Source organism: Thunnus thynnus, chromosome 3 (genome assembly GCF_963924715.1).
Source record: "Thunnus thynnus chromosome 3, fThuThy2.1, whole genome shotgun sequence".
Taxonomy (NCBI): domain Eukaryota; kingdom Metazoa; phylum Chordata; class Actinopteri; order Scombriformes; family Scombridae; genus Thunnus; species Thunnus thynnus.
This window is the reverse complement of record NC_089519.1, coordinates 15,721,233-15,735,243: the sequence shown is the minus strand read 5'-3', so window position 1 is coordinate 15,735,243 and position 14,011 is coordinate 15,721,233. Positions and strand designations below refer to the sequence as shown.

Sequence of the window (14,011 nt, the reverse complement as noted above, 5' to 3'; positions counted from 1 at the left end):
ACAATGTTTCATTTAACAAACAGGAGCCTCAGTAGCGTGTGGAAGAACCATACACAGCCACAACAGCCTGGCACCTCCTCCTCATGCTGGTCACCAGCCTGGTCACACACTGCTGTGGGATGGCATCCCATTCTTCAACCAGCATTTGTCGCAAGTCAGCCAACGTGGTTGTGTTGGTCACTCTGGCACGAACAGCACGCCCAAGCTGATCCTACGAGTGTTCAATGGGGTTGAGGTCATGACTGCTGGCAGGCCATTCCATCCTCTCCACTCCCAAATTCTGGAGGTAGTCTCTGATAAACCCCGCTCTGTGGCGGCGAGCTTTGTTATCATGGAGGATTTGGTCGGTTTGGTTGTTCGGCAGAATGGCTGTGTGCCCTTCTTTATGGCATGTAAGAATAAAGAGAGAAAGATTCATCACTGTTTTTTTCATTCTTCAGAGAACTTCAATGCTTAAGAAATTCTCCTACACCAGACTGTGGAGATATGGGATTGCCACTGGTTTCAGAATCTCATATCGATATCTCTCTGCATTGAGATTGCCTCCAATGATGACAAGCCTCGTTTTTCCAGTGAGGGAGATGCCACCCCACACCATCACACTGCCCCCACCAAAAGATGTTACTCTATCGGTGCAGCAATCAGCATAGCGTTCTCCGTGTCTTCTCCACACTTTGACCCTATGCTCCAACTGCCGTGGGCAGAATCTGGAGTCATCACTGAACATAACGTTCCTCCATGTGTTCAGGTTCCAGTGCACATGTTGCCGACACCAGCGCAAAGGGGCCTGACGGTGAAGGGCAGTCATGGCAGGCCTCCTGGCAGCCCTATGAGACCAGAGATTGGCTGCATGCTGTCTGTGCCGGATTGTCTGGACAGAGAGCTGTCAGGCAGAAAGCCGTCTGGGCAGAGAGCCGTCGGCCAAATTTGTACTCCAGACAGAAAGCGTAAGTCTTGTGTGTGCCATATCAATATGTTGAAGTTATATGCTGCCCAGTCCCAAGAGGAACAAAGCCCCTCAAAAGAAGTGAGTTGTATTGCTGCAGCTTCAGTTGTTTCCACCTGCCCTGCTGATGATGGTGACCAAGGACAATGCACCTGCTCTGGGTGCCCGGCTGCAGAACTCACAAGTGTTGGTAAATCTAGAGACTCATGTGTCCTATCTTGCTGATTCTCAAAAGGAAGATATTCTCCAGCTGATACGTGGCCATCTTGCTTTGTTCTCAGATGTACCCACTTGCACAAATGTATTGCAGCATGATATTGACGTAGTTGATAGTACTCCGATCAAGCAGCATCCTTATCGTGTGAACCCTATCAAGTGTAAATTAATGCAGAAAGAGGTTGAGTACTTGTTAACCAATGGTCTAGCAGTTCCAAGCACCAATTCTTCGAGTTCACCCTGTTTACTGGTTCCAAAAGTTGACTTGACTCCTAGGTTCTGCACAGACTATCGGAAAGTTAACAGTGTAACCAAAACTGTCTTGTTCCCTCTTCCTCGTGTTGAGGACTGCATTGATAGGGAAGGAGCAGCTTGTTATGTGACAAAGCTGGATTTGCTGAAAGGTTACTGGCAAGTTCCCTTAACACAGAGAGCCTCTGACATCTCTGCCTTTGTCACCCCTGACAACTGCCTTCAGTACACTGTAATGGCATTTGGCATGCGTAACGCCCCTGCCACCTTTCAGCGACTCATGTGGACAGTGTTGTCTGGTGTAACTAACTGTGAGGCCTATTTAGACGACATTGTAGCGTATTCCCCTGACTGGGAGAGTCACATGAATACTCTCCTGCCTGTTTTCCAGCACTTTGAAAATGCCTCACTGACCCTGAACCTGAGTAAATGTGAGTTTGCAAAAGCCACCCTCACTTATCTTGGCAAGGAAGTAGGTCAGGGACAGGTTCGCCCCCTTGCAGCTAAGATCAGTGCTGTTGCTGAGTACCCAGCTCCCATCACCAAGCGCCAGTTACGGCGTTTCCTTGGACCAGCATGTTACTATAGGGCTTTTTGTCGTAACTTCGCAACTATTGTTTTTCCTTGACTGACCTTGTCAGTCCTGCTAGGGAGTTGGTGTGGGATTCCAGATGTGAGCAGGCCTTCCAAGCTGTGAAAGCTGTCATGTGTAATTCACCAGTTCTTGCTGCCCCCAACTTCGCTGTTCCGTTCAAGCTTGAGGTTGATGCTAGTGGTACAGGTACTGCAGCTGTTCTGATTCAGGAAGACTCAGCAGGCATTGATCACCCTGTCTGCTATTTTTCCAAAAAGATCTCACAGACCCAACAGAACTACAGCACGATTGAGAAAGAAGCTCTGGCTTTGCTGTGGGCTCTACAGCACTTTGAAATATATGTTGGTTCCTCTGTGCAGCCTGTTGTTGTTTCCTACATCGCATATACAATAGCAACCAGAGGGTTATGCATTGGGCCAACATGGTTCAAAACTACAATTTGGACATCCGCCATAAGAAAGGCCAGGAAAATTTGATGTTTTTTGATCCCTTTAGGTTGATCATCTGCCTGGGCGGCACCTGTGCTGATTAGAGGACTGAGTCCTGAGTCTATATAGGCAGGTCCTGTTTGTTCAGCTCTCTTTCTCTCTCTCTCTCTCTCTCTCTCTCTCTCTCTCTCTCTCTCTCTCTCTCTCTCTCTCTCTCTCTCTCCATCCTGCTGCAGCAGCACCTTTCTGGTGCTAGGTATCTGGTCTTCATTTATTTATCCATTTTCATTAAGTTACTTTAATAAATTCATATGTAGTACATTCCTAATCGTGTGGTGTCCATTATTATGTTTGGTGTTTGAGCCAGCTGTAACAATATCGTCCTGCAAACCTTGACTGCAAATCTGTAGAAGTAGGCTACGGTACCAAAGTTCTGACAGGGTGAGGAAACGGTCCTCTTGGGGTGTCATCTTCTTGGGACACCCTCTTTGCAGCCTGTCTGTGTTGCCCTATCGCATGGGCCCTATCCAGATCAGTCAAACGTGGCATGCCAATTCTTGGAGCAGACACCTACTGACCACTGTAGCAGGGCCCATGCTCACAGCACCTGGGGGTACCAGAAGCTCAAAACAAGAGTCAATAGCAACAGCAAAATAAGCTGTTTGGCATTGGCAGAGAAGATTTGGCAACCCATATACTCAGCTCTGCTTTTCCTTACCGTTCCGTTCCTTACAAATGTGGCACCATTTAAAAGGGAAATAAACAGGCTTTCCAACGGTATAAGATTTATTGCTAATTTTCACAATAAAGCAAGAGACTGTGGGTGTCATCATTTAATTTACACATGTTACACATATCAGCTTTTGCAGACATATTAGCACCTTCAGGTCTTTGGAATACCTTGCTATGATATATCATGCTCTCCACTGACTTCACCAAATGTTCTTGTATGTGATCATCCCCTCCATCATCCAGTTTGCTCCATTGTTTCCAGTCAGAGAGTCATTACCATACTGATAACACCTGATAGTGGAGGATCACAAGGGTTATACTGTGCTTTACTGCCAACAGTAAATGTTGCTGCTGACTTTATCAGTGTCTGACTTATATAAGCTGGAAGGTTTTAGGATGACCTGCACATGATGGTTAGTGCTAGGTTTTTGTAGTGAAATGAGGAGGTATTGTAGAGATAACTCCTCATTTCAACTAAATGAATCAGCTGTTCCTCATCCATAACAACGTGTCCTACAGTGCTTTCAACGCGAGCAACAGGAAGTAAATAGAAATAGGGCATCCAACAAAGCAGCCGTTATGGATGAATCCTGAGCTCTATCAGAGTTGTCAGGACATTTTTATTTTAAGTAGCCTAACTAAAAGTCCAAGATAAGCCTAAAACTTCTGAAATTAATCCTGCATCCCTGATTAGTGGTAATTGTGACAAAAATAAACCCAGATGAGAATTATAATAGTTTGTGTAACTTAGTTTTATTTAGTGGAGTCATAGGTAACAACTTTTACATTAGTTTACCTTGCATCAGTCACCTATGGAATTACATTTGTGCCTCATTCCTGAGCGTGTGTTGGGACATTTTGAACACAAAAAAATATTTTTTGCAATAAAATAAAATAAATTGTGAAAGTCTGATATGCATAGGATTGATTAAACTTCATGTGACCTTGGTTTTTCATGCATTATCTTTTTCCTTTTTGTAGCATTGTGAAGTCTTTAAGACTGTAACAGTGAGAAAAATCCACACAAACAGACCTAATGGCACAAAGTGGAACAGGTTGGCTGAAAAAGATTGATTGATAACAAATTTGTTATTATTAAATGCCATTTCATCATAATAAATTGAGTTGTCATCATTTCTTCTATTTCATTTTGTTTATACTTTTCATACAATTTATTCATATGATTATTTACTAATGTCTTTATATTTATTCAGTATTGAACATTTTGAGGTTCCATATCTGTAAATTAAAGATAAATTAATAGTTTCAGTTCTACCTTGTATATACGTATATAATTCTTATTCTTAAGTGATTGTACCTGACCACTCAAGAAAAATTAGGATTTAATGAATATGAACACAACAAAATTTTCAGTTCTACCTTGTATATCCCTATAGGTATATATATATTCAGAGGTTAAGGAATAGCCTGTGGATGAAAGTTTAATACATATTATCATAACTTACCACAGGTGGTGTGTTTGTTGTCCATGTTTGGGTTATAGAGTGCAGAGTGCCTTTGAAGTGAAGATGTGAGTCTTTCTGCTGCTACGACTCTTTATATGATGGTTACAAAGCGCCAAACCACACCCACAAATATCTTCAGACATCACAATAAAACTAGAACTGAATCTTGATATGGATTTGTGCTGAATATGTATGTTGACGAATTAGATTTTTGTATTCATATCGTCCACTTTAACATTTTTTATTTCTGTCTCAGGTGCTTTCCCACTTTTGCTCTCCTTGCACACTGTGCAGACCTCCAGAATGTGGAAATGTTCCTGTAAATCATTACCTTCACAATCTGTTCAGCTTTGTGCCATCAGGTTTATTGGAGTACACCTTTCTCACTGTTACAGTCCTAAAGACTTCACAATTTTAGAAAAAGAAAAAAAAGACAATGCATGAGAAACCAAGGTGACATGAGAATAAAATAATATACACCTTTTTACATGTGCACACACGTGAGTGCATGCGTGTAAGTGTGCATATCTCAGTATGAATGTGTGTGTGTATGTGTGTGTGTGTGTGTGTGTGTGTGTGTGTGTGTGTGTGTGTGTGTGTGTGTGTGTGTGTGTCAAGAAACCCCCCTTCTCTCCCACTCCCTTCATCCCTCTTTCTTCTTTCCCAGACATTTGCCATCTTGATTATACATGGGCATGAGAGTTTGTTAAATTATAGGAGTGATTTTGTTGTTGTAGCCAGTGTATTATGAAATGAATAGAGAGATTGTCAACCATGTGTTCTAGCAGGAATTGTCATGGGATTATCAAGTTTTCCCTCCTTTTTTCCACAATTAATATCAGGGTTTGATCAGCACTGGCTGAATTAGAGAGGTGTTATCCCTTCTCTCTTACATTGTTGGGGGGTTATCAAGTCTTCCCCCTCATCATTCTCCAGTTCATCTTTATTTTCCAACAGTGTTAAAACATAGTGCATGGAGTAATAAAGCACTATTTGATTCCTAATTCCCACAAACTAATAATAATAATAATAATAATAATAATAATAATAATAATAAACTTTATTTGTATAGCATCTTTCATACAAAATGCAGCTCAAAGTGCTTCACATTAAAAAGATAATAAAAGAAATAGATAAATAAATAAATAATTGAGAACATTAACAGGAAGAATAAAACGAGGCAAATAAGAAAAATGAGAGATAGTGCATTACATTAAAACAGGGGAGACACAGCTAAAAATCTTAAGTAAAAGACATAATCATTCATGAATAAGAATACAAATGCCTTAAAATGGATGAAAATGTTTTAGTGTATGATATGGTGTAAAAGTCATACAATAGAAAGGCTAAGTTAAAAAGATATGTTTTTAAGTGTTGTTTAAAGCTTTCAACAGAGACTGCTTCTTTAGGTAAACGTCTTTAGGTAAGGCATTCCAGAGTTTGGGATCATAATTGAAAAAAATTGCATCTTCAATTTTCTTTTGGATAGCCTTATGGATCTCAAGCAGTCCTGCAGAGGAAGATCTAACGGCTCGTGAGGGAGCATAAGGTATCAGGGAGTCTGTGATGTAGCTCGACCCTGATCCATTGAGAGCTTTATAAATGAGTAACAGGACTTTGAAATTGATTCTGCAAGACAGAGGGAGCCGGTGTAGGCTAGCCAAGACTGGAGTGATGTGTTCTCTCTTTTTTGTTTTTGTTAATAGTCTGGCCGCAGAGTTTTGAATAAGCTGTAGTCTTTCAATCAACCTTTTGAGAAGACGTGTAAAAAGTGCATTGCAATAGTCTAATCTACTTGAAATAAAAGCATGAATTAGTTTTTCAGCATCTTGCTGAGTTAGGAATGGTCGAACCTTGGCACTATTTCTGAGGTGAAAGAATGCTGTTTTAGTCATTTTGTTTATATGGGACTTAAGGCTCAAGTCAGAATCTAAAATGACTCCTAGGCTTGTTACCTCTGATTTGATTAAGGGAGTCAGGTTGCCAAGTCTTTTAAGGATCTCATCCCTTTTTGCTTTGGGGCCAATTAATAAGATTTCTGTTTTTTCCTCATTTAATTTTAAAAAGTTGTCACTCATCCATTTATTGATTGCGAACAGACAAGCAGTCAGAGAGTTTAGAGTGGGTTACTTGGTTCTACAGATATATATAATTGCGTATCGTCGACGTAGCTCCACAATCCAAGTTAGGTTTCTTTAGCAGAGTCACAACAGCAGTTTTGAAATTATCAGGAAAAACACCTGTTTCAAGGGATGTATTAATGATATTTATGACTGTGCTTGAAATACTATTGAAGACCTTCTTAATGAGTGCAGATGGAACTGGGTCAAGGCAACAGGTGGAAGGGTTACTTGTAGCTACAATCATACAAAGTTCTGACTTTGTGATGTTGGAGAATTTTCTCATTTTTGCCTGCTGTTCACAAGGTTGCCTGCAAAGGTCACCAGGAGTTTTAACAATTTTACCTCTGATGGTTGTGATTTTATTGCTAAAAAAATTGGCAAATTCCTCACATTTGAAGGAAGAGGCTTGGGTAAGAAGGTCTGAAGCAGGGGCAGGGTTTAACAATCTGTTCATGGTAGAGAACAGTATTCTGGGATTGCTGTTGTTTTCTGAGATGATTTTGGGAAAATAGGATCTTCTTGTAGTGCGTACAGTCTTGTTATAGGTAACCAAGTTTTCTTTGTAGATTCTACGGTGGACCTCCAGTTGAGTTTTCCTCTATCGCCTTTCAGCTGCTCTACAAGACCTCTTCAGCTCGCGGATAGTGCTGTCTATCCATGGTGATGTCTTTACACAAGGCTTCCTTTTGACCTTGAGTGGTGCCACCTTATTTAGGGCATTTCCCATTTTTGGTTTAGGGCAGAGATCATTTGTCAGGCAAGCAGTTCACACTATGTGGATTAAACGTACTTACGAGCTTGACAAATTCATTTTCTGCAGCATCATTTAAAAACCGCTTAAGCACCATGCATTCTTTTTCAGTTGTAGTTACAGGCAAGACCCTGTAAAAAACACACAGTAGTGATCAGAGATAGGGATATGAGACACTGAAATATTGTCATATTATGGGTTATTGGTTAACCCTTTTGATACTACCAGATCAAGTATATTGCCTTGCTGATGAGTGGGTTCAGTTATATGTTGAGTGAGTTCTAAGCTTTCAAGAAGATTCAAAAATTCCAGAGCCTTGGAGTCAGCAGTGTTGTTAATGTGAATGTTGAAATCTCCATTTAAAATTATTCTGTCATATTTGGTGATAATAAGAGCAGTCAGCTCAGAGAATTCTGGGGGAAATAGTGCTATGTGTTTTGGAGGCCTGTTTATTGTAATAATGAGTACAGCTGGTTCAGTATTAAGGACAAGGGCCAGATATTCAAAGGATGAGAATTTACCCAGGTTGACCTTTGTACAGCTGAGCTTTTTTGAGTAGATGGTGGCAATTCCACCCCCTCTTTTTCCTGTCTCACTGACTGAGAAAAGCTGTAATCTGGTGGACATATCTCAATGAGTGTTGCAGTATTGCTCATATCCAGCCAAGTTTCAGTTAGATGTATATGATCAAGCTTATAATCAATTATGAGATCATTAATTAAAAATGATTTGTTTGCTAGAGATCTAACATTGAACAGAACTAGGTTTATAGTACTTGCTGGGTCCAAATCAGATGGTGGTTGACAGGGAATTGATATCAAGTTCGAATGAGTTGCAGTACGAACTGGGAGCACCATGTTTAGTCTCTTGCTGGTCACAACAGGAATGGGGAGGGTTACAGGCACTGAGATAGAAGGAGATGGAGACCCAGTATATGAGACAGAAACTCGATCTGATGTCAGCGCAGTGGGTATGGATGCCGGGGGAGGACAGTAGGGGGGGCTAGAGCAGGAAACAGTGGCCTGTGAGACCAGAGAGGAGGAGGGGGACTTGAGGGTGTGTCTGTGGGTAGTAAACAGTCAGTCATGTGATGAGGACTGCACAGCATGCTGCAAGTTAACCACTAGCATGCGGCTACCCAGCCTGTTGGGGTGAATTCCATCGAGCCTGAAGAGGGCGAGACAGTTCCAAAACAAGTTAAAATTGTCTATAAAACCCATATTGCGATGTCTACAAGCGGACTGGAGCCAAGTGTGGAGGCTAAGGATTCTGCTGAACCGTTCAGCTCCACGGGACACTGTGGCAATAGGACCAGAGATAAAAACACTCATTGCACAAGTATTTAGGAAACTAAAAGGGTAATTAAAATCATTTTTAGTCAATTCCGACTGCCGGCGAACTGTATCGTTTGGTCCCACATGGACTATCACTTGTCTAATAGAGGACAGGAGTGAGTGCAGTAGACCTGGTAGCTTATCCAGGATGACCGGGACCGTGGCTCCAGGAAGGCTGTGTGTGGTTGAGTTGAAGAAACGGATGTTCCTGGTTATGGAGTCCCTGACTATCAGTGTACTTGGGTGGAAGAGAGGGTGAGGTGACGCTGAGCTCGCTGCAGGGCTGGGGTAAAGTGCGGTATGGAGTGGCGAGTCCTGGTGCGAGTGGAGAGCTCATGTATGGCTGAATGAGGGATCAGAGGCGACGAGCTGTGGGACCCACAGAGCGGCAGAGGGGATGGGGAAGAAGACTCTGCAGGCAGAGGAGGAAAGTCATTCTGGTCAAGGAGGTCGTACTTGTTCTCCAGCTGGATGCTATAGTTAAGGGGTGCACGGGAGGAGCGCCTCCCTCTCCTGCTGTGAACACTGACCAAGGACCAGGGCTCATGATGTGATGGAGTGGAGCTGATCAGGGTTTTAGGCTTAGCCCCGAGCCGCATCCAAGACTCACTGGGGACGGTGACTGGGTCGTCAGCAGCAGGACAGTGGACAGTGACAGCAGAGTCTGGGAGAGAGGTGGCCTTAGCAGCGGGACAGGTAGCTATGGGATCAGGCACTCGGGCACATACCATGTCACTCTGCACTGGACCAAAATTGATGTTGTCCATTAGCATCTCGGCTTCGTGAATCTGGTGGAGCGTGGATATTCTGCCTTCCAGCTCCGCGATCTTTTCGGCCAGGTGGGCACAGCTGACACAGCCTGAGGTGAGTGGAGCCATGAAGTGTAGATGTGGTGAGCGCAGAGGCTGCGACTCGGAGCCCACAGCATTGATATGATTTTAGCAGAGGTACCAGAGGTGATCGACACCAATGACAGCAAGCAGCAAACAGCAAGACGTAGATGGGGGCTCGTCTTAAACCGGTATCTGCAGTCCCTGTTGCACTTGTTAGCTCATAGGGCTAAAAACAAGCCGGTTGTACTAGCCTCAGCTAGTACAACCGGTACATTCGGCTGTAAAAAGTGAATTTATGGCAGAGTTTCTGGCGGACAACCACAACGCCGACGCATGCACAAGAAACTCCCTGATGCCCCCTAATGGGGATATCCGACAGTTAGGTACAGGGGGTGGTCAGTGATCAGGTTGAGGGGTCTATCCTATGCCCGCCCTTTAAATGATAGGGGGGAAAAGGAGTACCCCTATCAATATATATACACATCCTGTCATACTGATGTTACCATCCATTTCCCAGGAGTCTTGTAAGCAAAGATCCCACTAGTGCTGGTGATGAGACTGTGCCTCTGGCTTTGTAAACCCTTTATGGCTGGCCATTGATTGAGTGATGGTCCTCATTGGTTGTTACTATTTCAAAAATGAATTGGTGCGAGAGGATGGAAGCTAAGGACAGCAATGTGATACATAGTGACTGTTTCCTGCACAGAGCTCTGACACTCTCAGCTCTGGTGTTAAATACAGCAAAGTCAGCTAAACTCCTGTTTAAACAGACATGTAGCAGCATCTCTACTGTCTCCTCTACCTTCCAGTGTGATCGACTCTCCAGCTGACAGCACTGTCAGCAACCAGCAGGAAAGACGCTCAGTGGTGTTTTTTGATGACATAACTGAACTAATATCAGGGCGCCAACTTTTTATTTTTCTGACGTTTTCACATCACAAACAATAAACAACAGCATTAAAACATGAGTCTTGCATGTAAAACATGCGACTCATGTAGGCTGTTCGGTTTAGAGTGGGGCAGCTGCTCTGCAAGTGCGCTTGATTTTATTATAACTGAATTTGCCCCCAAAATGCTGTCAAAACTTGCATTTACAATTTCCACCACAGCCCCCATGATCATTGACCGGAAGAGAGTCAGAAAAAGGCACATGCACAGTTAAAGCACCCCAAATAACCATCACTCTGTCAAAACACTCAGAAAGAGAGAGGGAAAGTGTGAGGGGGGACAGAAGAACAACAATCATAACAATAACAATAAGTATAAGCATCAATAGCCAGGGAAGGATGCCATCAGGACTGTGAAGGACCGCGAAGGCTCGGCCCAGAACCCAGGGTTTCCTGTGAGATGAGAAAGCACAAAAAACTCCAGGGAAGAAGCAAAGTTATTGACATGCATTGATGTTACATGAATGCATACAGATGGAGAGGAGGAGGAGGAGAGAGGAGCTCAGTGCATCATGGGAAGTCCCCCAGCAGTCTAGGCCTATAGCAGCATAACTAAGGGCTGATCCAAGGCGAGCCTGGTCGGCCCTAACTATAAGCTTTATAAAAAAGGAAAGATTTAAGCCTACTCTTAAACATAGAGAGGGTGTCTGCACCCCGGACCGAATCTGGTAGATGGTTCCATAGAAGAGGAGCCTGATAACTGAAGGCTCTGCCTCCCATTCTGCTTTTAAAGACTGTAGGAACCACCAGTAAGCCTGCATTCTGGGAGCACAGTGTTCTAGTGGGATAATATGGTACTATGAGCTCTTCAAGATATGATGGTGCCTGACCATTAAGGCCTTTGTAAGTTAGGAGAAGGATTTTAAATTCTATTCTAGATTTTACAGGAAGCCAATGTAGCGAAGCTAAAATGGGAGAAATGTGATCTCTTTTTCTAGTTTCAGTCAGTACACGTGCAGTTGCATTCTGGACCAGCTGGAGAGTCTTTAGAGACTTGTTAGGGCAGCCTGATAATAAGGCATTGCAATAATCCAGCCTAGAAGTAACAAATGCATGAACTAGTTTCTCTGCATCTTTTAGGGACAGGATGTGCCTGATTTTTGCGATATTACGTAAGTGAAAAAAGGCAGTCCTTGAGATTTGATTTATGTGGGAGTTAAAGGACACATCCTGATCAAAGATAACTCCCAGATTCCTTACAGTGGAGCTGGAGGCCAGAGTAATGCCATCCAGAGTAGCTATATCATTAGATAATGTGTTTCTAAGGTGTTTAGGGCCAAGCACAATAACTTGTTTTATCCGAATTTAGTAGTAGAAAATTGCAGGTCATCCAGGTCTTTATGTCCTTAAGGCATGCTTGGAGTTTGTTTAACTGATTGGTTTCATCTGGCTTCATTGATAAATGTAATTGGTTATCATCTGCATAACAATGAAAATTTATGGTGTGTTTCCTAATAATATTACCTAAAGGAAGCCTATACAAGGTGAATAGAATTGGTCCAAGTACAGAACCTTCTGGAACTCTGTGTCTAACCCTTGCCTTCATGGAGGATTCATCATTAACATGTACAAACTGAAATCGATCTGATAAATAGGACTTAAACCAGCTTAATGCAGTTCCTTTAATGCCAATTAAATGTTCCAGTCTCTGCAAAAGGATTTGATGGTCGATTGTGTCGAATGCGGCACTAAGATCTAACAGGACAAGTATAGAGACAAATCCTTTGTCCAATGCAGTAAGGAGGTCATTTGTGACTTTCACCAGTGCTGTCTCTGTGCTATGATGCGCTCTAAATCCTGACTGAAAATCCTCAAATAAACTATTGTTATGTAGAAAGACACATAACTGATTAAAGACTGCTTTCTCAAGGATCTTAGAGAGAAATGGAAGGTTAGATATAGGTCTATAATTGGCTAAAACACCTGAATCAAGAGTAGGCTTCTTAAGGAGAGGTTTAATTACAGCTACTTTAAAGGACTGTGGTACATAGCTTGTTACTAAAGACAGATTGATCATATCTAGTAAAGAAGTGCTAACTAAGGGTAAGGCTTCCTTAAGCAACTTAGTTGGGATGGGGTCTAAGAGACAGGTTGATGGTTTAGCTGAACAAATCATTGAAGTTAGTTCAGGAAAGTCAACTGGAGAAAAACAGTCCAAATATATGTCAGGATTTACAGCTGTTTCTAAGGTGCCTGTGTTTGGGGAGAGAACGGTGCCTGTTGAGGGCTGGAGGTGGTTAATTTTGTCTCTAATAGTTAGAATTTTATCATTAAAGAAGCTCATAAAGTCATTACTACTGAGAGCTATAGGAATACATGGATCAATAGAGTTATGACTCTTTGTCAGCCTGGCCAAAGTGCTAAAAAGGAACCAAGGGCTGTTTTTATTCTCTTCTATTAATGCTGAGTAATAGGCGGCTCTGGCATTACAGAGGGCCTTCCTATATGTTTTAAGACTATCTTGCCAGACTAAGCGAGACTCTTTTACTTTGGTGGAACGCCAAATCCTTTTCAATTTTCACGGTTTGCTTTAATTTGCGGGTTTGGGAGTTATTTCATTTATACATCACTTCATTTAACTTGAAGGTTTTGTTACACATCAGCTGTTGCAGACATATTAGCACCTTCAGGTCTTTGGAATACCTTGCTATGATATATCATGCTCTCCACTGACTCCACCAAATATTGTTGTTTGTGATCATCCCTTCCTCCATCCAGCTTGCGCCATCACCGTACTGATAACACCTGATAGCGGAGGATCACATGTGTTACACTGTGCTTTACTGCCAACAGTAAATGTTGCTGCTGACTTTATCAGTGTCTGACTTATATAAGCTGGAAGTTTTTAACATGATGGTTAGTGCTAGGTTTTTGTAGTGAAATGAGGAGGTATTGTAGAGATAACTCCTCATTTCAACTAAATGAATCAGCTGTTCCTCATCCATAACAACGTGTCCTACAGTGCTTTCAACGCGAGCAACAGGAAGTAAATGGAAATAGGGCATCCAACAAAGCAGCCCTTATGGATGAATCCTGAGCTCCATCAGAGCTGTCAGGACATTTTTATTTTAAGTAGCCTAGCTAAAAGTCCAAGATAAGCCTAAAACTTCTGAAATTAATCCTGCATCCCTGATTAGTGGTAATTGTGACAAAAATAAACCTAGATGAGAATTATAATAGTTTGTGTAACTTAGTTTTATTTAGTGGAGTCATAGGTAACATTAACTTTTACATTAGTTTACCTTGCAGCACTCACCTATGGAATTATATTTGTGCCTCATTCCTGAGCATGTGTTGGGACATTCTGAACACCTGATAGCAGAGGATCACATGTGTTATACTGTGCTTTACTGCCAACAGTAAATGTTGCTGCTGACTTTATCAGTGT

The 14,011-nt window shown here is 42.3% G+C and overlaps 1 protein-coding gene across 2 annotated transcripts in view; it reads right to left on the bottom strand.

Moving 5' to 3' along the window:
* LOC137179636 (GTPase IMAP family member 4-like) overlaps positions 1-14,011 on the bottom strand; it is a 38,093-nt gene that overhangs the window by 5,458 nt on the left and 18,624 nt on the right. Inside the window, exon 1 of one of the 2 annotated variants that reach the window (XM_067584465.1) lies at positions 4,636-4,690. The exons of the other annotated variant lie outside the window; for it this stretch is intronic. Within the exon in view, the coding sequence (XP_067440566.1) occupies positions 4,636-4,660 (25 nt within the window). The 5' untranslated portion in view covers positions 4,661-4,690. Of the gene's footprint in view, positions 1-4,635; positions 4,691-14,011 lie in introns of those variants that run through there. 2 annotated transcript variants of the gene reach the window in all.